Genomic DNA, 26,099 nt, shown 5'->3' with positions numbered 1-26,099 from the left:
ACTCAGTTCGTACACACACATACAACATGTTTAAAAACGTTTATTGCTTTCTTAAAGACACCAGGACATTTGTCTTGTGGTGTGTACAAAATTCTGCTTTCAAAAAAATTTTTTAAAGCAACAAACAATAATGAAGCAGCATTGCTATGCATTCCAAGATGGCCTGAGATTTGCCATTGTCTTCCTTAACTAGTAGTAGCGTCGGCTTGTATCACTATACTTGGTCACAGAAATCCTTTCTGTACTGATGCTTAACTTGTTCCTTTGTCCCTAATAAAAAGATTACCCATTTTGTGCAAGAATTCTAGATTATACAATACTTCTTATATAATACTGAGATACATTATCAACGTTGTCTAATACGGTGAAGTTTGATTGCTTAGAAAGTCTGTGTCACAACACTTCTTTTCTCCTCTTTTTCTTTCTTTCTTTTTCTTTTCCTTTCTTTTTTTTTGGTTTTTCAAGACAAGGTTACTATATAGTCCTGTCCTCGAACTCAGAGATCTGCCTGACTCTGCCTCTCCAGTGTTGAAATGGAAGGTGCGTACCACCACTGTCTGGTTTAAGAACATTCCTTTATATTTTAATTCCTTATAATTTTTATTGCCTGATTCAGAACATGGGCTGCAAAATACTGTTTTCATTTCTTCTGTGCTTACTAAACTGAATTATTTTTAGAGTAAGCAGTTTGTGTGATACTTTCAGTCTGGCCATTCTTTTTTTTTTAATTTTAGACAACTGTTATTTTCCTTTCCCTCCCTCCCATCTTTTCCCGATCCAAAGCAAAGGCCTGAGCTTTCCAGTTACCCCGCTAGAGGCCACTAGTATCCTCCGCGCCTCTCCGCTGCCTCTCTATCACAGATCTCGCTGTTGGTTACCGGCCGTCTCGCTGGTGCCGACGCTGTCCAAGGAGCCGCTCTAGGCTTCGGGAAGGCGGTCCGCATTGCGTGGGGAAAGTGTGGACGACGCAGTCGACTCGCCGGCCCCCGGGGCGGTTAGCGCTTCCGGGGTCGAAGGGTGCGCGGGGTTGAAAGCGGCCCGCTCCGCCCCGTCCCCCTCCCAGACCAGCAGAGGCAGCAGCCGGAGCAGCCGCAGCCTGCGCCCTCTCCCGCCCGCCCGCCCGCCCTCCGCCCGCCCGCCCGCCCTCCGCTGCCCTCCACCCGCCCCGGGGTCTCTTTCCCCCTTCCTCCTCCTCCACCCCCCCTCCTCCGCCCGCTAGCGGGGCCCCCCTCGCCTTCCCGCCCGCCCCTATTGTTCCGCCCCCGGCCTCCCGCCCTTCCCCTTCCCGCCCGCTCCCCTTTTCCCCTCAGTCGACTCGCGCCTCCAGGTAAGCTTAAAAATTTCTGCTCTGCCCCCGGCAATAGCTTCTGCTTCCACTCGTGACATTCTTCTTGTCGGACTCCGGTCCTATTCTGGAGCCTCGGCCTCTCGTAATCCCGCATGAGCGTCTACTACTTCACTCTGCCTGCCCGGCCATTCACGCGAGGCCCTGGCTCCAGCGCGGCCTAGTAGGCCTCGCGCAAATCCTGCCCCCTCCCCCTCCTTTCCCGGTGGCGGCTGCGCAGGAGTCAGGGAGGGCGCGCGCGCGGCAGGGGGGGCGGCGGTGGATTTGTTGGTTGAGGGGGGTGGGGGAGGCGATGGCCGGCTTGCTTGCGGGGCGGGTGAGCGCGGCTCCCCGCGGGGGTCAGGCGCTGGCGCAGACACACGAGGAGGCGCTACTTGTCCGGCCCCTCCCCCTGGGTCGCAGCGCCCCCCCCTGACCGAACCGTTTATTCACCCCCATCCTAGTCAAGGGAAGGGGGGGCCTTTTTTTTTTTTTTAAGTGGAAAATGCTTGGATGACCGGGGCGGGGGAGGGGAGTGGGGAGCTGCAGAGTTAAAGGGTAGGCGGACTCCCTGTTACCGAGTTACTCTGACGTTCTCTCGGGTAACGAATTTTGAAATTACAAAATGCCTGCCGCTATAAACCAGACCGAGCTATTTATAGAGGGGTAATTGACTGCAGGATTAACAGCTGGATTCCCAGGATGGGGTACACTCAGATTGACCTACTCAGGAGAGGAATTGACAGGTTTCTCAGGTTACTTACGTGGCTTGGAGTTAAAAAAAAAAAAAAAAAGCATCTTCGCGCTTTACTTAAGAAATGGATTTGTAGCTAGGTTTTCAGTTTATTTTCCTTTTGGACTTATTGTATTTCTAAAGTGATTAATATATGTGAGTGGGGGAAATGAACTAAAGGTATCCTCAGGTTTATATAGGGGGGTGGTTATCGTCTTTCTGACTCAGTGAACAGCATTGTTTTCCCATGGATGCGATGTTGATTTGTGAGCTTGACAGCAGTGAACTGTTTTCTGGAAATAGGGAACTGATGTGCTTTAGGGATGCACTTTATATAATCACTTAACATCCTGAAATAACCAGAAGATAGTTTGCAGTATATAGAGTGGTGTGACAGCCACTTTAAAGCGCTTTTAAAATATTTAAGGTATGGATTCAGAGGCAGGTGGGTTTTTGAGTTTGGAAGATAGCCTGGTATTAATAGACAGTTCCATTCAGTCTTGGGCAACATAGTGAGGTCCTGTCTCAAACAAAACAAAACAAAAATTCGTATTGTGTGTGTTTACATCAAAGTGAAAACTGATTTTATGAAGGGACAAAATTAGTTGTAGGAGAGAAATCATTGATACAAATTTGAAGGGATGAATACTTGCCAAGCTATTGGAGAAATTTCAGGGCTTGAGACTCTTGGATGTTTGATGTTAAAAGTATTAAAGGCAAAAACATCAAAATCCAAATTCCTTGTCTATACAAGTAGTTATTCCAAAGTTTCTGAGGGTGAGTACAAAGGGACCATTTTGTTCATCTATCATGGCTGATCAATCAAAGCAAATATGAAGTAAAATTTTAGTACTATGTTTTGTTGTATTTGGAAGAAAATTTGGGACTTAAACGACTTAATTGTGTGATAGTCAAAGTTAACATACAAATAGAAGTTTCTCTATTAGAGAGGAAGAGTGGGAGAAAAAAACCTGTTGTACAGAATTTCAAAGAAACATGGAACTCAGTTGCGAAGTATATCTTGAATAATACTTATTTCAGTGAGAATTATGAAATTTTTATTTTGTTATTTTGTGATTGTCTTACTGTGTAGCTCTGGCTACACTTGTTCTTGATAGGTGGTCTTGAACTTAAAACAATCCTGTCAAAACCTCTAAAGTGCTGAGATTATACGGAAATGTACCACCATCCACACATCTGAACTAAATCATTTCAAAATCATTTGGTGTCATTTATCAACCTTTGAGATAAGTGTATCTCAATTTTAGAAATTTTTGTCCTAAATGCATTTGCATAGATGCTATACCTTGTTGTCCAGTAGAAAGAAAGTTGAATTTGCCCTCATTGTAGTTAAAGTTTGTCCAGCTGTTACTGAGTCCTCAAAAGTTACTCAGCTGAAAGACAACTTCTTGCACATAAACAGTTTCCTTAAAACCATTGCCAGTAGAAGGGTTGAATCTTTCTCATCTCTAGGATCAGTGGAAACCCTGTCATTAATGAGCAAACTGGAAACAAAACACTGATCTCAGTGTTAAAAGAGTTGTGCTGGGAGTGTTTACAAGTTTGATAGGCTAACACTTCAAGTGTCAATTAAATAAAACTGAAAATGGCAAAGTGAAAATAACTGGAAAGGAATTACACTATATTTTCCCCCTCATTTTGGTCATTCTTACATTTCAGTTTTTGGTTTTCATTCTTACCAGTGACCAAAGACTTGACCACTCAAACAAAGTCCAGCTCCCTGTAACTGCTAGACATGGACACCGGTGTGATTGAAGGTGGATTAAATGTCACTCTCACCATCAGGCTACTTATGCATGGAAAGGTATGCACCAGCTTGGAAATTGGGTCATAGTAACTGCTGTGGAAGGGGCCAGGAAAAGCAGACAAACATCTTGGAGCTCATCAGATTAGCGCTATGGGACATCTGGCTTTATGGAGTGTGGTAGGAAAAAATGGACAGCTTTTACTAGGAAGCCTCAGAGAGCAAGAAAGACTTAACAAGTGGTTAGAGCCAAAAAGCAGACATGCTGCTTGGTAAGGCATTTTGGTGTATGTTACTGTAGCTTAACTTTCAGAAGGAAGATTTCGTTTTGGATTTTCAGTGGTACTGGAGATTGAATTCAGGGTAACTAGGCAAACAACACTACCATTGAGCTAACCCAGGTCTCTACATGTAATAAAAAGTTGTGGAATTTAATCACTGATTATTCTCCATTTTTTTTGGATAGCTTTCAGTACGAAATTTGTGGGAGGAAATGAATAAGTGTCTCCCCCGATACATTCTAAACCTCCTTTCCTTTGGATTGGTAATTAGCATAGCTAGCACTTGGTTAGCTGAACACTTAGAATTTTCTTTTCATTATGATGAACTCTGAATTTCCTCTTAACACTGGATTTTCTCCATTGTAGGAAGTTGGCAGTATCATCGGAAAGGTAAGTCAGTTTCACTTCAACACTTAATTCCTGTTTAGTCAGTCTGAGCTGAAATAGCAATTGGAGCTCACACTTGACTTTTCCTCTTACAGAAAGGAGAATCTGTTAAGAAGATGCGCGAGGAGGTAAGATGCAAAGAGCATTGGGATTGGAAAACCCTGAAAAAGTTCTGTGAGAGGTTACATGGGGAAGAACTAGAAAAGGAAAAGCATTTTCTAGCTAGTTTGTGATAACAAATACTAGATAGAAGTGAGTTTTGTGTCGAGTCCTGAAAGTATAAGGCACACACAGTAGGTTGAAGACAAATAGTGCAGTATTTGAAATGCTCTTCTATTTAGCCAGCATCTTGCCTGTGTTATCTAGGACAGACTATCGTGTACAATTTTAGTTCTTTTTATCTATAAAAACTACTTGTTTTTCTTTCTAGAGTGGTGCACGTATCAACATCTCAGAAGGGAATTGTCCTGAGAGAATTATCACTTTGGCAGGACCGACTAATGCCATCTTCAAAGCCTTTGCTATGATCATTGACAAACTGGAAGAGGTTTGTTGTACCTTTATGTTGCTCCCTCCCCCTATACCAGGCATAAAAAAAAAATTAAAGTTTAAAAGTAATTGGGCTATTAGCTGACTATTTTTAAAAAATATTTTATACTATGTTCATTGTGTTTTATCTGACTACGTGCTTATGTGAGGGTGTCAGAAGCCCTGGAACTGGAGTTGTAGACTAGATGTGAGCTGTGATATATATATGACTGGGGGAAAGGAACCTGGAAGAGCATTGGAATGGAAGAGCAGTCACTGCTCTTAACCAGCAAGCCATTTCTGTACAAACACACGTATATGCACTTATACACACACACACACGCACACACGCACACACGCACGCACCTTTTTAATATAGTTTTGGTTTAGTATTTCTTATCTTTTGAGATAAGGGTCTCTTGTAAGTCTAGCACTACTAGGAAGTCCATGATTACTTTTAACACTTCGGGGTTAGGCTCCTAAGTGTTGAGATTACATGGAGATAATACCTTTTATAATTTTGTCATTTAAAATGTTTTTAGTAATTGTTTCAAAGGTGTGCTTTAGATTTTTACAGTTGAATGAATGAACTTAATGTGCTTTTTATTAGGATCCTGTAGAAGAACTAGGATGTTTTACAAATCCAGTGTACTGTTGGATTTTAAATTATAATAGATACTGTTCCTACTGTATTAAAAGTTAAGAGGTAAAGCCTTGGACTGGAGAGAACTGGCTCAGCGGTTAAGAGCACCACTTCCAGAGGTCCTGAATTCAGTTCCCAGCAACCACCTGGTGGCTCACAACCATCTGTAATGAGATTTGATGTTTCTGAAGACAGCTACAGTCAGTGTACTTGTATACATAAAATAAATCTTTGGGGGGGGGATAAAGCCTTAGGTTACTAGAAGCAAAGTAACCATTGCTGGTTTTGTTAGCATTTCCTCTTTCTTACATACTTTCAGAGGCTGAACAACTACTATCTTAAGTCATGTGTTTAGCTTTGTCCTCCTTGTAATAATACTGTTTCCTTAATTGTGCAGTTGATACCATAGACAGAAGGGTGCTGTTTGGTTGCTGCTTAATGCTTCTTTAAATAATATCCATGTTCAAGTCAGACATAATATATTTTAACATGAAGGATGCTGTTATTCCAGAATTTGCAGCTTAAAAGATCAGTTAGAACTATATGCTATTATTTTAAAAGTAATAGGCTTGGAGTGGTATAGTATACATTTTTAATCCCAGCAGTACTAGGAAGCTGATGCAGATAATTCTGAGTTTGAGGCCAGCTGGGATTATATAGTTGAGATCCTGTATCAAAAGAAGAATAAAAGGTTCTTGACTATAAGGCTTATATGTAAGTAAGCAATTGATACACCTGGCATATGCAGATTAGACAGAGTTGTGGATTTTTGTTTGTTTTCCAGCCCACTATGAAAGCTAACCAGCATCATAGACATAGTGAGTTATAGGTCAGCATCATATACATAGTGCGGGAGTAGATTCCAGGACAGCCTGGAATGTAAAAAAAATGCATTAATTAATTTTTGTGCAGGTAAAGGCAGTTGTCTCACAACTGATGGCATTAATTTAGTGCCTGGGACCTACATGGTGGAAGGAAAAGATTAACTTGTACAAACTGTACTCTAACCTAGGCATTAACTCACTATGTTAATGGTTGTAAAAATAGAAAATATTATTGTTTGGGATACAAGTATACTGGAAAAGCTGTCAATAGAGGGTTTTTGTTTTGCTTTGTTTGCTGGAATAGAATCAAACACATCATGTGTATTATGCATGACCTGTTTTTTTTTTTTTTTTTTTTTTTTTATGTAGCTCTGGCTATTCTAGAACTCTGATCTACCTGCCTGTGCCTTCCAGTGCTGGGATTAAAGGCATGTACCACTATTCCTGGCCAAGCATAGACTCCAATTCCTCTTTTGCTAACTCCAAAACTTTATTTCAAAGCATTTTAGATATGATACCTGATTTTATTGTTTTTAGGGTAGTTTATTTATTGCTATGGGAGAAATTGAAATCAGTTAATTGGTATAGATCAGGGTGTAGAGAGTATTTGGTAAGCATACAGGACTGCAAAAACCATGGAGACCTTAAATCCAAAATACTTTATATTGGTTTTGTAAGAAGATACTTAGTTTGAAATTGGTTATATTGTGTGATATCACATGTTTTCTATTGCATTGTGCTTTCCAGCTTTGAGAAAGGGTCTTTGATTGAACTGGAATCTTCCCAGCCTTCCAGTTCTTAGGACAGGTCTGTTTTCACATTCAATGGTGGGATTATGGGCATGTATAGCCATACCCAGTTTTTATGTGGGTGCTGGAGGATCTGACCTGATCTCCAGTCCTTATTGCTTGCACAAGCTCTACCCACTGAGCCATCTCCTCAGTCCCTTGACTCTACTTTTTTTAAAAAGATTTATTTATTTATTTTATATAAGCACACTGTAGCTGTCCTCAGACACACCAGAAGAGGGCGTCAGATCCCATTACAGATGGTTGTGAGCCACCATGTGGTTGCTGGGATTTGAACTCAGGACCTCTGGAAGAGCACTCAGTGCTCTAACCACTGAGCCATCTCTCCAGCCCCCAACTCTACTTTTTAAAAAAATTTTGTTATTAGGATTAGAATGTTTGGTTTCATGCATGCTAGACAAAGTTCTTTACTACTAAGCTGTGTTTTAAAATCAAATGGAAAGAAGTTTGGCGCTTTTCTCTGTACTTTGTTGCTGTGAAGAAAAAGTTTATGGCTGCTTCTGCAGTTCCTTTTTCTGTTTTGTGTTGCTTCTAGGGATTGATTCCAGAGTAAGCATTATACCAGTGAGCAAATCCCCCAGTTTTGTGTTATTTAAACCAGTAGACCTCCAGTTATCTTAAGGCTCTTGGTTCCTGCTAGTCAGTATGGCTCTCTTACTGGAAAAGGTGATTATAGTTCTGTGTCTGCTGGCCTGTCTTGTACTGGCCTGTATTTCTAGATCTTTTTTTTTTTCTCTTTGTGAGTGCTGGACTATAAGCAGTGCTACCACATTGGGCCCAAATAGTGATCATCACAGTTTGGTATAGTTATGGTACATACATGTCCTTAAGTTCAAGAGGAAGTGATTATTTATGAAAGTTAGGTTTTCAAGTATATATGTGCTATTTATCCTTTTGGTGTTCTAAGCAGTTTTCTTTTTTTAACAGGACATAAGCAGCTCTATGACCAATAGCACAGCTGCCAGTAGACCCCCGGTTACCTTACGGCTGGTAGTTCCTGCTAGTCAGTGTGGCTCTCTTATTGGAAAAGGTGGTTGTAAGATCAAGGAAATAAGAGAGGTTAGTATTATTTATTTGTTTTCAAATAATCTGTTAGCTTTTTTTTTTAAAGCCTTGATTGGCCTGACTATGTAGGCAAGGATCTCTATGAGAACCACCTACCTCTGTTTCCTGAATGCATGCACTATTACACACATAAATTGTGTTATGGCTAGGCAAGGGGGTTTGATGATAGTAGTGCAGGTTTGTGATCTTAGGACAGAGGAGACTGAGAAGGGAAACTCCCAGCATTAGTTTATTGTTGGCAGTTTAGGAAACCCTAAAAAATACAAGATGGACTCAGGTGTGCTGGTGCATGCCTTTAATAACAGTACTTGGAGACAGGCAAGAGGGTCAGCTTGAGGACAGAATGATCTATGCAGTGAGTTCCCTTCCAGCCAGGGATATCTGGTAAAATCCCCTCATTTAAAAATATAAGGGCTGGAGAGAGAGTTCAGTGGATGAGAGCACTGATGGCTCTTCTAGACTTTCTGAGTTCAATTCCCATCAACCACATGGTGCCCCACAACCATCTGTAATGGGATCCAATGTCCCCTTCTGGTGAGTCTGAAGACAACTACAGTGTACTCATACAAAAGATAAATAAATCTTTTTAAAAAGGTGTTCAGATTCTGGTCTATTTGTACAGTAGTTTGCTTAACATGTATGTGGAACTAGGTTTAACCCCTAGTGCTGCTTCACAGGACACATCCCCAATAATTTACATTCTATGAAGGTAATAGTGTGATGATATTAAAGTTAATGTTTTAAAAAAATCAAATTTTATTTTGTGGTGCCCAAGGTTGATATCAATGGCCTCACAGATGCTAGGTGGATGTTCCTCAATACACTATTCTTGTACCCCCTTTAATTTTAAAGGTGGGGGTTTTGCTGTTATTAGCCTATACTATTTTGGACCTTATATGCATTTACTAGTAATTGTGCCTCAGTCTCCCAAGTACCTTGGTGTACATACAGCCTTTGCGCGGCTCAGTAATGTCAGAATATGAGTGTTACTTAGAATTTCATACATTAATACAATCCTCACAGTTTTGATGGCATTTAGCTGCTATTCCTTTTTTAGATAAGGCTTCACCATTTTAGGTATGGCTGGCCTGGAATTCAGAGATGTCTGGCTCTGCTTCTTAAGTCCTGGGATTAAAAATGGTTGTCAAAAGTTCTATTTAGTTTCCCTCCCCACATGTGTTCTTTTTTTAGTTTAGTTTTTGTGCCCCCCCCCAAGCTTGTCCTCTAAGCCCCTGGGGAGGGATATTCCTGTCTGTCTATAAGTCTTCTGATCACAAATGCAAACCCCTCCCCAGTTTTTATGAGTGTTCTTGGTTCTTGTGCTGCAAGCATTGTATAGGCTGAGCCATCTTCCTTCTCCCCCATTATGTGTAATTACTCAGTATAGATTACCTTTCAAGTGTTTATATACTGAGCCACTAAAGACTGTCCTCCAACTTAGAGCATTTTGCCTTACCTTCTGAGTGCTGGGATTAAAGTCAGGAGCCACTTTTAGTTTTACTTTGAATATATTATACTTTGTTTGCCTCTGACTATTTACATGTAAATTAGGTTTTTGGATCCTCTGGGGCTGGAGTTTTCTTGTGAGTAGACTTTTATGGGTGCTAGGAAATATTAAACTCAGGTTTTCACAAAAACAATTTATACTGTAAATTTAGAGCCATCTCTAAGCCTAAAAGAATTTTATAGATTTATTAATAAGCTTTTAGCCTGCCCGTGTGCATGTATATGTAATATATGTGCCAGTTATCAGTGGAATTCAGAAGAGAGATGGATCTCCTGGAGTGGGAGAGTCACAGAGTTGTGGGAACTAAACCCGGGTCCCCAGCAGTAGCAACAAATGATCTTCAACCATTTTTTCCAAACCCTTGAAATAATAATTAGAAATTTCATAGTAGGAATAACTGTGTAGCCCTACTAGACTAGGCTGGTTGTGAATACAGAGATCCTCCTGCCTCTGCATCTTAAGTGCTGGTAATTTAAGGAGGTATAATATGACTGCCTGAAACAATTTTTTTAAATTACGTTTTGTATGTGTAACACTTCTTTGGTCAGGGCAACTTGCAGGTCTTGGATCTCTTTCTACTATGTGAGTCCCCCAGTGATGGAATTTAAGTTAGGGTTGGCAACAGGCATTTTTACCTCTTGAGCTACATTGCTGGCATTTATTTTTCTAGCTATTTTTTTTTAAAAGACAGTCTCTATTTCCCTTTTATCAACATTTCATGAAATATTTCATGTTTAAATGAAATGTTACTGAATGAAATGATTCTAAAACTAGTTGAATATTTTTGAAGTCTTTGTATAGAATTGTTAGTTTTGGTTTAGGAATATGTTTTTGTGGGTGTGGTTTAGTTAAGTTTATTAAGATAGTCTCTCACTATATCCCTTGCTGGTTACAAGGATGCTAGATGGTTTTCTTTCACCTTTTCAGTGGTGAGAATAGTGTGAACACCAATTTAAGATTTTCTTTTGATGATTACTGAAATGGTACCTAACATACAGAATGGGATTGAGGAAAATATTTGCTCAATAAGAGAATGAAAAGATGATATTTAAAAGGATTTTGTTTGCCCACAAAGTTCTCATTACTGGGTAAGAGTAAGTTGTATAGAAGGCACTTTTTTTTCCCTGAGTGCAGGTTAAATGTAGGCTGTTACTCAGAAGTATTCTTGTCTCTCAGAGGTAATTTTATTTTTAACTCTAATAAGGAGTAGTTTCTGGAATAAGGAAAAGTGGGAAATGAGGAAGGGTGGAAATAAGAATCTATTGAACTTCATATTCTAAGGTTGGTATTGGAAGGAATTGAACAGTATTTCTGATTTTTTTTTTTCTTTTACCCTAAAGAGTACAGGGGCTCAGGTCCAGGTGGCAGGGGATATGCTCCCCAACTCAACTGAGCGGGCAATCACTATTGCTGGCATCCCGCAATCCATCATTGAGTGTGTCAAACAGATCTGTGTGGTCATGTTGGAGGTAAGCCCTCAGGCTCATGCTGGAGGTGGGGGTAATTCTGGGGACAGGGGAACTGATCTATATTTAGTAAGGCTAGAAATAGGTGAAGCTGTTAAGAGGCTTATCAGTAGAGGTGGGTAAAGTAGTCCCCTGAGTTCATACATTCCTTCCAGTTTTGATGTATCTTAGTATGAGTAAAAATAGAATCTGTTAAAAAGCAATTGTCTTGTAGTTCAGAATGTTCTAGTAGTGTGGGTATGAGGACTTGGGATTTTTAACACTCTTTGAACTTCTTGACATTGACATATTCTCTTTTTCACTTTGACGCAGGATATATTCAAAGAATAGTTATAGGAAAAGTATCAATGGTGGTATTTCTGAGTGAATTATGAAGTCCTGCTATATATTCTACAGCAAAAAAATTAATGGAAATTAGATCTCTTGGGTTTGGCCCCATATAAATCATAAAGAAAAAAGGTTTTGTGTCTTTGGACCAAAAACATAACATCCTAGAATTTCATATCCAACTTTGCCTTTATGTCTTATTTAACAAAAATGTAAGGGCCTAAAAATTACCACTTAAAGTATATCCACACATGTAGGTTTCTGTGTGTGTGAATTACATTTATTTACAAGTGTGGAAATTATTAAAATTTTAAAGCCTGTTAGAGAATTCGTATGAGCCACATACTCTATAAATGGAATTTCTTCTTGCTTTTTAAAGGCAAATAACTAATGTACAACTTGATAAGTAAGGTACTGGAGAGAATAGTTTTTATATAACTGACCTGTGTGTGCTATAGCCACACAGCTGAAGCAGCTTTGAAACCTTATCTCTTTTTGTTTTTTTCCCCTCTGACTCTCTCCCAGTCCCCCCCGAAGGGCGTGACCATCCCGTACCGGCCCAAGCCCTCCAGTTCTCCAGTCATCTTTGCAGGTGGTCAGGTAAGAAAATCCTTACTGGTGGGCTAGAATGATCAAAGATTCTATTTTAAATACCAACTTTGCCAGCAGCACACCAAGCTACTTTGCATGCTTGCTGAAAACTTTTACTTTTGGCTATTGTTTGATTTGCTTTTGTTTTTTTGTTTTTGTACTGAAGAAAGTTTTGAATGCCAAGCAAGATCTTATTTTAGCAGGCAACGGGAGTTTTGTAGACACTCAGAAGAGAAATTGGTTGCTGATTTAAGGTGGTTTGGGTTAGAGTTAAATTCCTCCAGTGTCATTTCCTCTGTCCCTGTATCAACATCCCATCCATGCTTTCGTATGTGTGGAATGATGGAGGTCGAAGTATTTGCAAGTGAGTTAGACCTCTGGAAATTCTGGATGGTGGTCTCAAATAAATGGCATGGGGGCGTGGGAGCAGATCCTGAACTTGAGTGTCCTACAAATTTTCCCTCCCCCTCACCTCACCTCCCCTACTCCTACCCTTTTATCCCCAAACTCCAGTTTGTTGTTCTCCAGAGTCTTAATCTCATAAACACTGGTTTAAACCCCATGGTATAATTGAAATCAGCTGGAGTAAGAAGAGCATAGGATGGGGAGAGCATACTGGGATGTAGTGAGAGAACACCAGAGCGTTCTCTCGATGCCTCATTTATCTTTGACATTTTATTCTAAAGTTAGAGTTGTGTGAGAAGACGACTGATAAATGTCATGGTACTAGTATATTTTATTTTGATGGTTAGTGTTTTTTTGAATAATAAGTAAACCAGTTTTTAAAGTACTAAAAACTAAAAGTTCAAAAGTGACCTTTGCCACTTGGGGCTACCCTATTTAAAAACATCTATGCCTAAGTAGTTACATTTATTTGTATTTGGTCTGAAAACTCTTTGAGATGGGAAAGCATCAATTTGGAGTTGATTCCACATTTTATTGAAATATGAAAATGAACAAGTTTATGTTTTGCCGAGAGCTTTCACAAGTAATCATGTTGCAGTGTTATATTGAGATCTGTTAGAACTTTGTTTTAGGATTAGCTTTGTTTTAACAGGTTTGTAAGGGCTGTCAATGAAAGTATTGGGATAAAAGAAGCAGCAGGTCAGTCATTGTAGACAGGAGGGTTAGCCTCAGGAGTCATCCCTTTTCCCATGGAACTCTAGGTCCTCCAGTGCTGTGTCACCAATCCTCTGCACAATAGTCTGTACTCTTCCCTATCATCATCCCCTCTCCCTTTGTACCTCTTTGCTTCCCACCCTCCCTCCTTTTATTCAGTTAACTGCCCTCTAAAAGCTTCTTCCATCAGTTGCCCTGTTATGGGTCATTCCCATGGGCCTTTTTATAAATGGACCAGTTCATGCAGTGTCCAGAGATGGACCTGTGTCTTTTGTTGCAAAGTGGGCTCTGTAGGGGTTCAAGCTAATCCTACAGTGACCAAGACCTGGCATCTTACCTCACTCCTCACTTTTACTAAAAATAACCCAATCGTGCAGTGTTATCTGCCAGTAGGTAACTTTTTTTTTTTTTAATTCACTGATTGCAGCTCGTTTCAAATTTGTGTTGTGAGCTCCTTTTTAAAGGAAACGGAAAAAAAAAAAAACTTTTTTTGGTGTGAATTTCATGCTGGTGACAAGGTGCCGGATTGACAGCCCTGGAGACTGAAATCCTCTATTTATCCACAGGACAGGTACAGCACAGGCAGCGACAGTGCGAGCTTTCCCCACACCACCCCGTCCATGTGCCTCAACCCTGACCTGGAGGGACCACCTCTAGAGGTGAGAGGGGATGTTCAGTCTCCAAGGCTCACTCAATCCTTCCGCCTCAGCCGAGACTGCCAACACACGGGGGGCGAGTGGCGCTGGTGATTTTTGTGCTGTGGACACCACCTGTCCACGGGGACCTGGACTGACCTCCCCACCTCATTTCACACAGGCCGCGTAGCCCACCAGATGGTAACACCAACTTTTTAAAAAAAATTTTTTTTTTGTTGTTGTTCAATCCCTCTTTTCCCTCTCCCACTCCTCCCATCCCATTTTCACCTTCCCACCCCAACCTGGGTGTGCTTTTGGGGGTAATGGCCACTGTGCACTGTGATGTGAGAAATTTCACATTCTGTTAAATACCCAACTACACCTTCCTCCCCATCCCTTCTTTTCTCCTTGTCCCCCAACCCCCTCCCCTATTGCCCAAAAGACCAACCTCCCTTTTTGGGAGCATCTGGTGTGGGGAGGAGGGCATAGTGGGAGCTGCAAGTGCCTTTTTGTAGGTGGGTGTCAAAGACAGGACTAAGCAATTGATTCCCCACCCACCTTAACCCCTAGTGCTTCTGTGGTCAGGTCCCTAGTCAGAGACCTAGCTAGCTTCTAGTGAACTTAAGTTCATAGGCAGTGTTTGAATACATGCCGTGCAGGTTTGTGTAGATGCAAATCATTTATATTAGCATAATGACTATATTGTATTGAATACATAGTATGGCATGGGAGACATCATCAAGGCATTGCTTTACTTTCATTTTCCACATTTTTTGTTAAAAAGCAAATATGTATATTTTGCCTTTAAGAGAATTTGTATATCCTTAGAGGATCCCTGGAACAAAGAAGGCCAGATCAGGTCTGACCATTGTGAGATTTCATCTACTGCCTCAGTCCCTGGCCTCCCTTTCTTTAGTTCAACTCTGGCTTCCTGGCCAGTTGAAAACTTGTCTTCCCCCCACATTGGGTTGCTGTCCATGATTGGTTTTTAATAGGAACTGTTTTCCTCCTTTTGTAGGCCTATACCATTCAAGGACAGTATGCCATTCCACAGCCAGATGTAAGTTTTGATTTCATTTCTTGTTTTGAAAAACTCCCTCTCCATCCAAAATTGTCTGAATCCTTTCTTCTTAGGCAGGAGTAAGTTGGGTCTTGAACATTTGTGGTGTTGTTACGGCTTAAAAGGTGAACCACAAAGTATTAAGTTTGCTTTTGAATGTAAAACCTCTAGAAATTATATATCCATGGTATGTTATTAATATCTTGGCATAATTCAAACTGTCAGTAAAGTGTGCTTCCCTTGAGTAATTTCTTTGAGTAAGTGGGAGGTTGGATTTGCCTTTAGGTACTGAGGGTTTATTTATATAAGGAGGGCTAGAAAACTGATTGTTGGACTTCAACTCAAACTTTACTAAAACTCTCTTACACTAAAGTACTAGTATTTGGATTTTTGTCCACTTTTTTCCCCCTGCACACTTCTTTCATCTTTACTAATCCTTTCAGGTGCCAAGCATTAGACTTTGAAAGTTGGGTTTGGTTCTTGGATAGTGGAGGCCACTAGGAGAGGTGTCAAGTAGACTGGGAAAGGGATTATTTTATTTCCAGCTAGTTTAATTATCTATGTGTATTACATATAAGATAGTTGGAAAAATATTTGTCAGGGACTAAGCCCAGTTTGGTTTCTTGTTAAGCTTCTCTCCTCCTTGCAATCTCCCTGCCCCCCTCATCTCCTTCCCTTTTCCCAGTACTGGTAGAACCCTGCATGGTGTGTCTTCCCTAGCACCACTGCACAGTTTGTTTATCTAGCCTGTCTGTGCTTGTCCCTGGGGCAACTGTTGGCAATGGCTGCATATACCTCCATTAAGCAGTCCACAGGGGATAGTTGTTGGGCTAGTATTACTAGTGCTTTCTTTTTTCACATACCACAAATGCATTCATCTCTTGTATACTGACATCCTTTCTATTTCTAACCTTTACCTGTCATATTCTGCCTGTCCTCTGGATTGTACTGTAAGCCCCATTCTTATCCTTTGTTATACATGGAATAGTAGACTCAACTTTGGGAAACAGGAGCCATGTGCATTTTCATGTCTGAGTGTGCTTGAGTCCTGACTAAGTTACCCTTCTAATGCTGATCTCTCCTGTTTCCTTCATGCAGTTGACCAAGCTGCACCAGTTGGCAATGCAACAGTCTCATTTTCCCATGACCCATGGCAACACCGGATTCAGTGGTATGGATAACTCAGTGTGTTATTTTTGTAAGGTGTAGTACAAGATAGAGGCCAGTCCCAAGGTCTCAGCTTGACAACTGTTTAAAACAAAATTTGTTATCATCCAGCATCTGCTGGTTTAAACTTGACCTACTATGGCTAAAGGAGGTAATGTGTTTGTTAACAATGATTTTCATTTGGGGTGAGTTAATTATAGAAGAGTAAAAAATCCCTGGAAGGTTTGGGGTGAGGTCTGGGGATGCTTATCAGGAAAAGGGTAGGCTGAAATTTCTTGTGACCCGTTCTAATACTGGCCACCTTGATCTGATTAGCATCCCCTTTTTTTCACCAGGTATTCACAAGACTTGGGTAGAGACAATCAATCCATTTGTTCCAAATTGTGTAGTGTATTTTTTGTTTGTTTTGTTTTGTTTTGGGGCTTTTAAAAATTTTTTATATATATAAGGAATAACTTGTCCGATAGGGCTAGAATGAGACCACCAAACTCATTTTCACTTGTATCTTAACAGGCATTGAATCCAGCTCTCCAGAGGTGAAAGGCTATTGGGGTAATGATTAAAAAAAAAATCTGTAGTATTCTACTGTTATATTAATAAACTGGTGGGAGTCTTGTTTCACTGCCCATAAATCATACCAGCAACATGCACATGGCAGAGAGTAGGTGAGAGAGCAAAGGGGTGGGCCTGGTATCCCTTAGGGTCCCTTGATGGATCTGGCCAACCACCTTCTAAAAACATAGTTGAGAGCAGGACTAGAAAGAATGGTTAAGGGTTAGCCAGCTGGAATGGCCTAGTCCTGATGTTCTTTTGAATGGTAGGGGTGTTTGTGATGGGATTTATTTTTTTCTTCCTTTTTTTTTTCTTTCCCCCTTTGGAAAACAAAACAAAAGCCAGAATAATTAGAGAAAAAGACAGGATAAATCTGGAGAAATAAATTCCCCTCAAACAGATTGCCATTTTATCTATTCAGTCTTTTAAGTCTAGTTTGGGAGGAGGATAGAGGTGGGAGGGTGTTATCTGGTAGAGGTATGATTGATGTGTGCCAAGAGTTCATGATACCTAGTAACAAGAATAAAGTTGGCACCGATTTTAGCATTGGACAAAATAAAATCAGGACACAACAGTAATCTTAATCAGAAAAGGGTTAGATGTACAGAAGCATTTGATGTTTAGATTTTGCTCCTGTTTAAGAATCACAACTCTCTTGCCCCTTTTTATCTATATACATGTTAGTCTGGGTTTTGCAGGAAATAGCATAAAATCAGCTATTCTGATTGTACAGAAGAATCTTTCCAGCATTACTTTTGATACCCCTCCCATCTTTTCTACTTGGAGGCTTCAGAGTTAGTGATGAACCCCAACAGCCAATGCTGGGTTTTCATTTTATTATCTTCTGTTAGTTAAATTTGAAGATCACTGATTCTGAATGCTGTGCATTATATTTTCTTGCTCTTTTCTGTCTTTTAGCAGGTTTGGATGCATCTGCTCAAACTACTTCTCATGAACTCACCATTCCAAATGATGTAAGTGTAGTTAAACTGTGATAGAAGTCTGAAGGAAACCTTTCTAGAGAGAATTGATATAATTAACTGTATTAAGAGCTTTCTTTCTTTCTTTTTAAGATTTATTTATTATATCCATAAGTACACTGTAGTTGTCTTCAGACATTCTAGAAGAGGGCATCCAATCCCATTACAGATGGTTGTAAGCTACTGTGTGGTTGCTGGGAATTGAACTCAGGACCTCTGGAAGAACAATCAGTGCTCTTAACCACTGAGCCATCTCTCCAGCCCATATTACAGTTTTCAATGGCAGAAAAACCTCTTCCTGTCCTGTAGCAATTACTTTTCTCTTAAAGCATCTGGAACTTGGATGGTGGCATATGCCTTTAAACTCAGCACTCTCTGAGTTCAAGTCAGGTTGATATATGTAGTGAGACCATTTTCCCCAAAAGAACATCAGAATTTAACTTTTTGCTTTTGGAGAAGAGATTCTGGAGTGATAGTGTATCTGCCCTTTCTACAAGTAGGTTATTTAGGTTTTAGAATAAAATTATAATAAAGTCAGTGTCTCAGTCAAGCCATAGTTAATATATTAAGTAATTATTACTCTTTAGTACTAGATAATGATAATGTAAATGTAATCCCAATTTCTTGCCAGAATCATAACGTGAAGGATGATTTCACACGTTTTTGACAGCTCAACAGTGAAGGCACTGTTTATTTGTAGTATTCTCTCTAGATTTCAATATTTCTCTGATTATTTGTTCATTAGAGTGGAGGCTAGACTAGGGATAGGAACAAAAGCTAATGCTTGGGATGAGAAACTGCTTGGAGTCCTCCTTGGTTTGTAGTTAGTCACATGAATGGTTCAGGAATTGAAGTGGGACCTTCAGGTTTTAAATTTCAAGATTTTAATAGCAGTATATCAGAAAGCTTGTGGAGTGTAAACTTAGATACTATTGTGGGAATTGGTAAATGGTATTGTGTGTAGCTGTGCAATTCTTAATTTGGTTTTGTTTGTTTTGTTGTTTGTTTCTCAAGTTGATTGGCTGCATAATCGGGCGTCAGGGCGCCAAAATCAATGAGATCCGTCAGATGTCTGGGGCGCAGATCAAAATTGCAAACCCTGTGGAAGGATCTACTGATCGGCAGGTTACCATCACTGGATCTGCTGCCAGCATTAGTCTGGCTCAGTATCTAATCAATGTCAGGTAAGATTGACCAATCTTTTGGCTTTACTATGCCAACCTAATAGGGAGGGATGGAGGGAGTCGCCAAAAGACTGTGCTTCCCCCTCACCCCCTTGTGAAAGGCTCACTGAAACACACTTCTTAGAAATAGCTGTCATCTACTCTGTAAACATGTTTCAAATGACAAGTGTGCTCTATTTGTGAGAAAATGAAGCAGACTTAGGAGTGCTCCAGATAAATTAGTATGTTTTTTTTTTTTATCCCATTGCTCACCTTATTCTCAGACAACCATAAATGACTTGCTCAGGTTTTATTTCCCTATATGTAGGTTCTGTTGTACACTCTTGAGTTGTAGGACAGTTGAGTGAGTACAGTCAGATATCATCCTACTGGATGTTTGTTCCTTACAGCTGCTTCAGTTATGTTTTCAAATGGACTTAGTTATATCTTATGGGAAGATGTCATTATCTTTCTTGTCTGTGTTCTTTTTCACATAAAAATTAAAGAGTTCCTGAAGCTAAGAAAAGATTTTAGGGATATGAAGTCTGTATACATGTGCTTGTGTATTTATACCAGACTCTTGGCCATTGTTCTGTATTTCTGTGCCTTGAGCTAATGCTGTAATTCATATGGAAAGGATGATATGAGCCCAACTGTGTGGAGGCACTTGCTTTTGATCCCTATCATATGGGAGGCCAAAAATAGGTGGACCTCTGTTTAGTTCAGGCTAGTTTAGAGTGAGTTCTAACACAACCAAAGCTACACAGAGAAACCCTGTCTTGGGAGAAAATATATCCAGACATATTTTGTTTTGTTACTAGTCAAGTTTTTAGTATTATATTAAATGGTAGTAATATTATACAGAGCCTGTTAGTAAAAAACTTATTTCTAGTTCACATGGTAGGTAAGTTTTATGTGGCAAAATTAATGCTAGAAATTGTTACCTTCTGCTTTTGGTAAGCTTATCTTAAATGAGATATCTCAAATTCTAACTTAAAGTTTGACTCTGTTGTTTTCATAAGTTAGTGTCTACATTGTACGGAGGCAAAGCTTCATTACTTGAAGTAACTGCAGAATTGCTTTATTGAATAGCTGAGGGAAACAGTGCAGGCAATGGATTTGGATCACAGATTTTTACAGCCTTATCACCAGTGCCAGAACATATACAAGTTTGCTCTTTATCTTCTCTTCTTGGCCCAGGTTGAATGAGAAACACAAACTGGGTTTATTTTCATTATTGGCTTCAAAGCATTTCTTCTGTACTCCTGAGCTTTCCTTACAGAGCTGTGTCTGTGGTCCATTGCTGTGATAATTCCTTAACGGACTGACTTGGCTCTGAACAAGCTAAATAGAGCCACAAGGAGCTTTTCCTGCCCTTGGAATTAGGCTTGTGGGGCAGGTTGTCCTATTGCAGCAAATATCTGTGATTCTGGCTTAGACACAAACTATATGGGGCCTATTTTAGGAATAGAAACACATTAATTTCAACTCTGAAGTCTAGGAATGGTCAGTTAAAATAAAGAGCTTGCTTCTCACCAGACTTTCCTGGATCTTATCTATACTTGTTTTAGCATTTTTCTTTGAAAATGCTACATTCTTTGTAGTCTATTCAGCCACCTACTTTGGACTTCTTTTCCATCCTTCCATTTACCAGCAGATATAAATAATATTAGCTACAGGAAAAACTGTCACAACCAGTAGCACTGAGGAGGCTGAGGCAAGAGGCTCCAGTTCTAAGCTAGCCTGGGCTGTACAGACCCTGTGTCTTAAACAATTTGTTTTTAAAAATAATTACAGTTAAACATGTAATTTTGAAACTGAAAACCAATAATTTGATTTATGAAGTAATTTTTTTGTTTAAAAGGTAACTCAAAAAAAATTTTTTTTGTTCCATTTGTTTTTAAACACTGGGGGTTAAACTTAGAGTTTCTTTGTTTATTTATGTTAGGCAATTCCCACCCATCTTTTTTTTTTTTTTTTTTTTTTGGTTAAGAGAGTTGTAAAGTTGCCCTAAAGGCTACTCCCTATTGTAGCCCAGGCTGGTGTGAAGTCTGATTGTTTGCCTCAGCTTCTGTAGTAGCTTTGCCACCATGGCTTGGCCACTTTACTTTGGTTTCTGGTTTGGATCAATCTACCAGATAGTTGGAAGTATGCGCTCTATGATTTATTTCTTTTCTCTTTTAAATAGCATTGTGTGTGGTGGGAGGAAGTGCTAATATAAATATTTTAGAGGGTGGGGCACAAGCTATAAAAGTTTGTTATAAGTTTATATTAGATCTTTCTAATTGGCAGGCAAAGGCACTTACTGATATAACTGAAGCGGATTTTGTCCTGTACTTTTTCCCTATTGTGGTCTTCCCTTCCACCCACCCTTTTTTTTTGTTCCTTTTTTCCTCTGTTACAGTTTAGAAAACGCTAAACCCTCCTCCCAGGCAGCCTCCGTCACGATCCCTGATCACCTCAGCATCAACCTCTCTCAACCCTCCACCCCTTCTTCTTCTTCTTCCTCCTCCACCACCACCCCCTCGCTCGCCACAGCGGGGACTTCCGACGCACCCTCCAGCCTCCCCAACCCTCTTCCGACCGCCCCTTGTGTCTCCAGTCTGCTTGGCATGAAACCCATCCCTCTCCTGGCTCTAAATGTTGTGTCTGCTGCTAAGGGTACCGGGGCTTCAGCTGCCACCACCACCACCTCTACTGTGCCATGTGTAACTAACAAACTGAAAGGCGAGAAGCAGAGATTCTCTCCCTACTGAGTGCTTATCTTGGCATTTCCTCAAGTGTTGGTTTATTTTGTTTTTCTTTGTTAACATTGGTGAGAACCAAACTATTGTGAGCTTGTGACCATTTTCTTTTTACTACTTTGGGGGATAACTGGGTGGGGATGGGAATGGGGTAATACTTGTTGAGGTTTAGGTCTTCACAGCTCAGTGCCTGTTTCAGAGTCTGACTTGTTGATTGAAATCTTTATCTAGAGCCACAGTTCTTACTCTCTAGTTCTGTTACACTCTTTTGTAGCTTTATTCTGCCTTGCAATATAAACAATGTGTTAGGCTCTGTGTTGATGAATAAAAGCTTCTCCTTTAATCCTTTTCTTTTTTATTTTAAATTATTTAATGGTTAAAGCTGTCAGCTGGCCTTCTTGGCCGAATCTGTGTTTCTAGTTATAATAAAGTTGCCACAGTAAGAACAGTAGCTCACTGTGTGGTGTGACGGTGAGGGGTGGGTGTTTGTGCCTTGTCAGATTGGATGGCTGTGTAACCTACTTGGGCCTTTTTGTATCCCACATGAATTTTGTAATCCTTTGTCAATATTTCCAAGTAGAAGGTTCTTCAGTAGTTTAAATACTGATGGTCCTTCATGATTGACCAGAGCTTTAAAGTCAAGAACAGCTTTCCTTACTTTGCTAAAACCAGTAGGTAATGAGGTATCCTTGTCTGAGCTCTTTTCTAGGGTGAGTAGTCATTTCAAAGGCATATGCAGGACTGACTTCTTTAGCCACAACGATGAGCAGTGGTCATGTCAGGTAGCTTTTGTCTATATTCCTTTAATGTATCATTAAGTATGCTTCTGGAATACTAGAAAGGGATTATAGATTTGAGTGTTGGAAGTTCTAAATATTGCTCGGTCTGGCTCATTTACTCTGTTTCCTAGCTCTTTTCTCACTAGCAACAGTATCATGAGTGGGAGATAATATGCTTATATTTGAATTCTGTAGTGGGAAATAGAAAAGAGCGCCTAAGAGAATATAAACTTGATGAGTGATTTGTCAGGACTAATTGTTGTGCTGTGCTTTTACAGTGCTGCACTTAGCTTATGTTGTTTGCTACCTCCCTTTTCCTTGTGGGGCTTGATCCCAGACCTTGCACTGCCTAGGTACACCTCAGCCACTTTTTAACATAAGCCACAGATGTTTTTCCACAAGAGAAAAAAATGTCCTAAGGGCTTTGAGGTTTAGTCAGTGGCAGAATATTTGCTGGGTCTTGGGTTTGTTTTTTAGCATTTAAGAACTAAAAGGAGATGAGAAAGTCATTTGAAATATCCAAGGGACATTCTATGAGTTTTCTTTACTGGTAGGCAGTGAAGGTTTCTAGACTTTTTTTTCTTTTTCTGATGGTCTTTTCCAAACATTCCTATGGGTAACATTGAACATCAGAAAAATGTAATTGTTCCTGCTTGTTATTCTTTTCGATTCGTGTGGTGTGTGTGTGTGTGTGTGTGTGTGTGTGTGTGTGTGTGTTCCTAGCTGTCTGGGAAAATGTTCTGTAGACAAGTCTGGCCTTGAACTCAGAGATATGCTTACCTCTTTGAGCGGTGAGATTAAAGGCATGCACTATCCCCCCACCCAGCCTGGGTCAGAGATTTTTGAAGAGCAAACACAGGCTTGGATGTTTGTTAGCTGCCTCTATGTTGTGTAGTTCAACTCTTTCTACAGTTAAGACTTATGCTGATAACCATCTCCATTGAGATTTGGTTTTTAATTTTGTCAGTTAGATAGCCTCTTAATTTTAATTCAACAAACATCCCCAAATAAAGAGTTGCTGAAGTAATAATCCAGATGTTCTAGGGGCTTGATACCATGACTTTTAACAAATGCTATTGGTGTGAAAATTCTTAAAAGCTTACTGTTCCTATATGGGTCTGATTTCAAAAGTCATTGTATTTCTGCTTGAGATTTCTCTGTAACTCATCTATTACTGCATCTTGCTCTTTAAATTCCTGATTAGGCTTTATAGTGAGTACTGGATAGTTCTTGAGCTGTTTATATGATTGTATGACCACAGTTCTACCACTCTGTATGGTTGTTTTTTTGAGATATTAGATTAAATGTAGCCAGTGAGATTTAAACTTTTCCATTTATTCAGAGTGTCCATGTACAGGGCCTTTGGAGGCCTAAAAAGGTTGGATCCTATAGAATTGGAGTCACAGACATTTGTGAGCCACAAATTCTAGGAATCAAATCTGGTTCCCTATAAGAGCAGCAAGTGTTCTTAACCACTGAGACTATCTTGAGTCCCTAAAGCTCATTTACCTTGGCATAGGGTCATTCTATTTTGGGATAGGTAAGAATCTGCTCTGTGTGTGTTTTATGGGTCCGTGTGTTGGGCCCATGTGCATGTGTGCCATAGTGAGCAACTGGGGGTCATTGTGTTCCACTTGGTTTCAGATACTCCTTTGATTACTGTTAAAAGCTGACTTTCCAGCTTTTAGGAATTCAGCTAAGTCTCTGATTTGTGGTTAGTGTGCTGGGACTACAGATGCCATACACTACCTACAACAACTGTTTTAACACTGCCTTTGTACTTGGATAACAAGCTCTGTATCTACTGAGTCATCTCCACAGCCCATTTAGGCCTGGTGTGTGCATGTGAACATGTGTGGGTGCATGGTGTTCAAAAAGTGATTTATTTTCCTTGGTCATCTTTCACTTCACTTTTTGAGATTTGATTGACCTTGGGGCTCACTGATTTTGGTAGACTGTCCTTCTCCACCTCACCAGTACTGGTGTTCCAGATGTGCACTTGTCACTTCTGGCATTTTTACATGGCTGCCAGGTCCTCATTGCTTGAACCCCCTTCCTTCCCTTTGAAAGAACTAAAGATTCCCTTCCATGTTGCATTTTACCTATGAATGGAATGGCCTCACTCTGCATAGTTTGAGATCTCACATGTATGTTTAATGTTTAGGCACATTAGGGTAGTAGTAACATAGACAGGACAAATAATTTCTGACTTTAAAGAAAACAGGTTTTAATAGAAGAATGACTTTCTGGTTTCTGGGACACTCCTTCCCCTATTTGTACTTGTACATTTAGTGCACATGGTTCTAACCAAACATCAAAAATGGAAGTTAAGCTTATGGTGTGGAACCAAGACTTTACACCTCTCATAGTCTTCAGAATGAGGCATTTTGCTGCTACCCAATGATTAGTTAAATGTACCAAATGCCTTCCTCTCAAAGTTTAATTGTATTCCAGGACTTCAGCTGACCTATTAGAAAGGCACTGTAGCCAGGTATGTTTACGAGGAGGATTTGGCACAGTAAGGCCCCACAGGTTTTGGATTTTGAAGTGTGAGCTAAGGAAGTGAAGCCCTCATACTTGTTTTCCTGTTAGTATTTGTCCTGAAATATAAACTTGGAAGTAATTGAGTTCTTCAATGTAAGTTCCTGTTCTTGCTCCTCCTTGTAACATCCTTTACGTAGTTACAATTACATAATATCTTCAAATGTTATGCTCCCAAAACAAAGTTCCTTCACATTGGTAGGCTGTTACGGTGTAAACATAAGATAGGATCAACTTCTTGAAACCTAATGTTTTCTAGAAAAGAATAAAACTTGAAGAGATAGTGTCACCAACTTAACATCTTTTGTTATGCTCCTCTGAGAACACCTCTGGAACCTTGGTTGGAGTGGAATCACATACACACAGTACTAATTAATCAAAGAGACCTTGAAATATTTTGGTGTAATAGACTGATTGTAGCTCGGGAAACTGACTTAATCTTGTTTCTGTTTTACAGGCTTTCCTCGGAGACAGGTGGCATGGGGAGCAGCTAGAACAGAGCAGATTCACCCATAATCCCTTTCTGCTGTTCACCACCACCCATGATCCATCTGTGTAGTTTCTGAACAGTCAGCGATTCCAGGTTTTAAATAGTTTGTAAATTTTCAGTTTCTACACACTTTATCATCCACTCATGATTTTTTAATTAAAGTGTTTTAATTCCTTTCTCTGTTCAGCAGTTAACGCTGAGATATCCATATTTAGTTTTATAAGCTTCTACCCCCCCCTTTTTTTTTTTGCTCATGAATTTTTGTTTGTCATTGAAATGTAAGAGTGGATTATTAATACATTTCAGTTTAGTTCTGTAATGTCAGGAATTTTTCAAAAAAAAAAAATTAAAAGATGGACTGGAGCTTTTTCTTTGTGACTAGAAACTGGATGCCACGGTGACTTCTGTGGGTGTTATTCCTGTCTGATGTCATCTCACACCTTTTAACCCTCATGGAGCCCTTAGTCAGTTTAAAGAGAATTCATAGATTTCTTCCTTTTTTACCACTCCAATTTTTTTTTTTTTTTTTTTTTTTTTTTGTAATTTTCCCCCGATCTTTTCCCCCATTTGGTGGCCTCTGTAAACTTGTTTTTATGAAGATTTGACAATTGCACTTACC

General features: G+C 39.9%; 1 protein-coding gene across 22 annotated transcripts; it reads left to right on the top strand.

The window, feature by feature from the left end:
- Positions 1-1,175: 1,175 nt before the first annotated feature.
- Positions 1,176-25,843, top strand: PCBP2 (poly(rC) binding protein 2). Of its 22 annotated transcripts, none has more exons than XM_080939338.1 (15): positions 1,176-1,327; positions 3,761-3,882; positions 4,470-4,493; positions 4,586-4,618; positions 4,921-5,037; positions 8,222-8,353; positions 11,207-11,335; positions 12,185-12,259; positions 13,936-14,028; positions 15,023-15,064; positions 16,163-16,235; positions 16,745-16,783; positions 17,705-17,757; positions 18,778-18,947; positions 25,448-25,843. In XM_080939338.1, the coding sequence occupies exons 2-15, from the start codon at positions 3,814-3,816 to the stop codon at positions 25,482-25,484; spliced, it is 1,086 nt and encodes a 361-aa protein (XP_080795464.1). In that variant the 5' UTR covers positions 1,176-1,327; positions 3,761-3,813; the 3' UTR covers positions 25,485-25,843. The 22 variants fall into 22 exon arrangements, with proteins under 22 accessions (XP_080795464.1, XP_080795462.1, XP_080795461.1 ...); XM_080939336.1 differs by having other exon boundaries at positions 12,173-12,259; XM_080939335.1 differs by having other exon boundaries at positions 12,173-12,259; positions 17,702-17,757.
- The last annotated feature ends 256 nt before the right edge of the window (positions 25,844-26,099 follow it).

The sequence above is a fragment of the Micromys minutus genome (genome assembly GCF_963924665.1).
Source record: "Micromys minutus genome assembly, chromosome: 27".
NCBI classification, from domain to species: Eukaryota; Metazoa; Chordata; class Mammalia; order Rodentia; family Muridae; genus Micromys; species Micromys minutus.
Note: the sequence above shows the minus strand (reverse complement) of the source record. Positions and strands in the feature narration are given on the sequence as shown.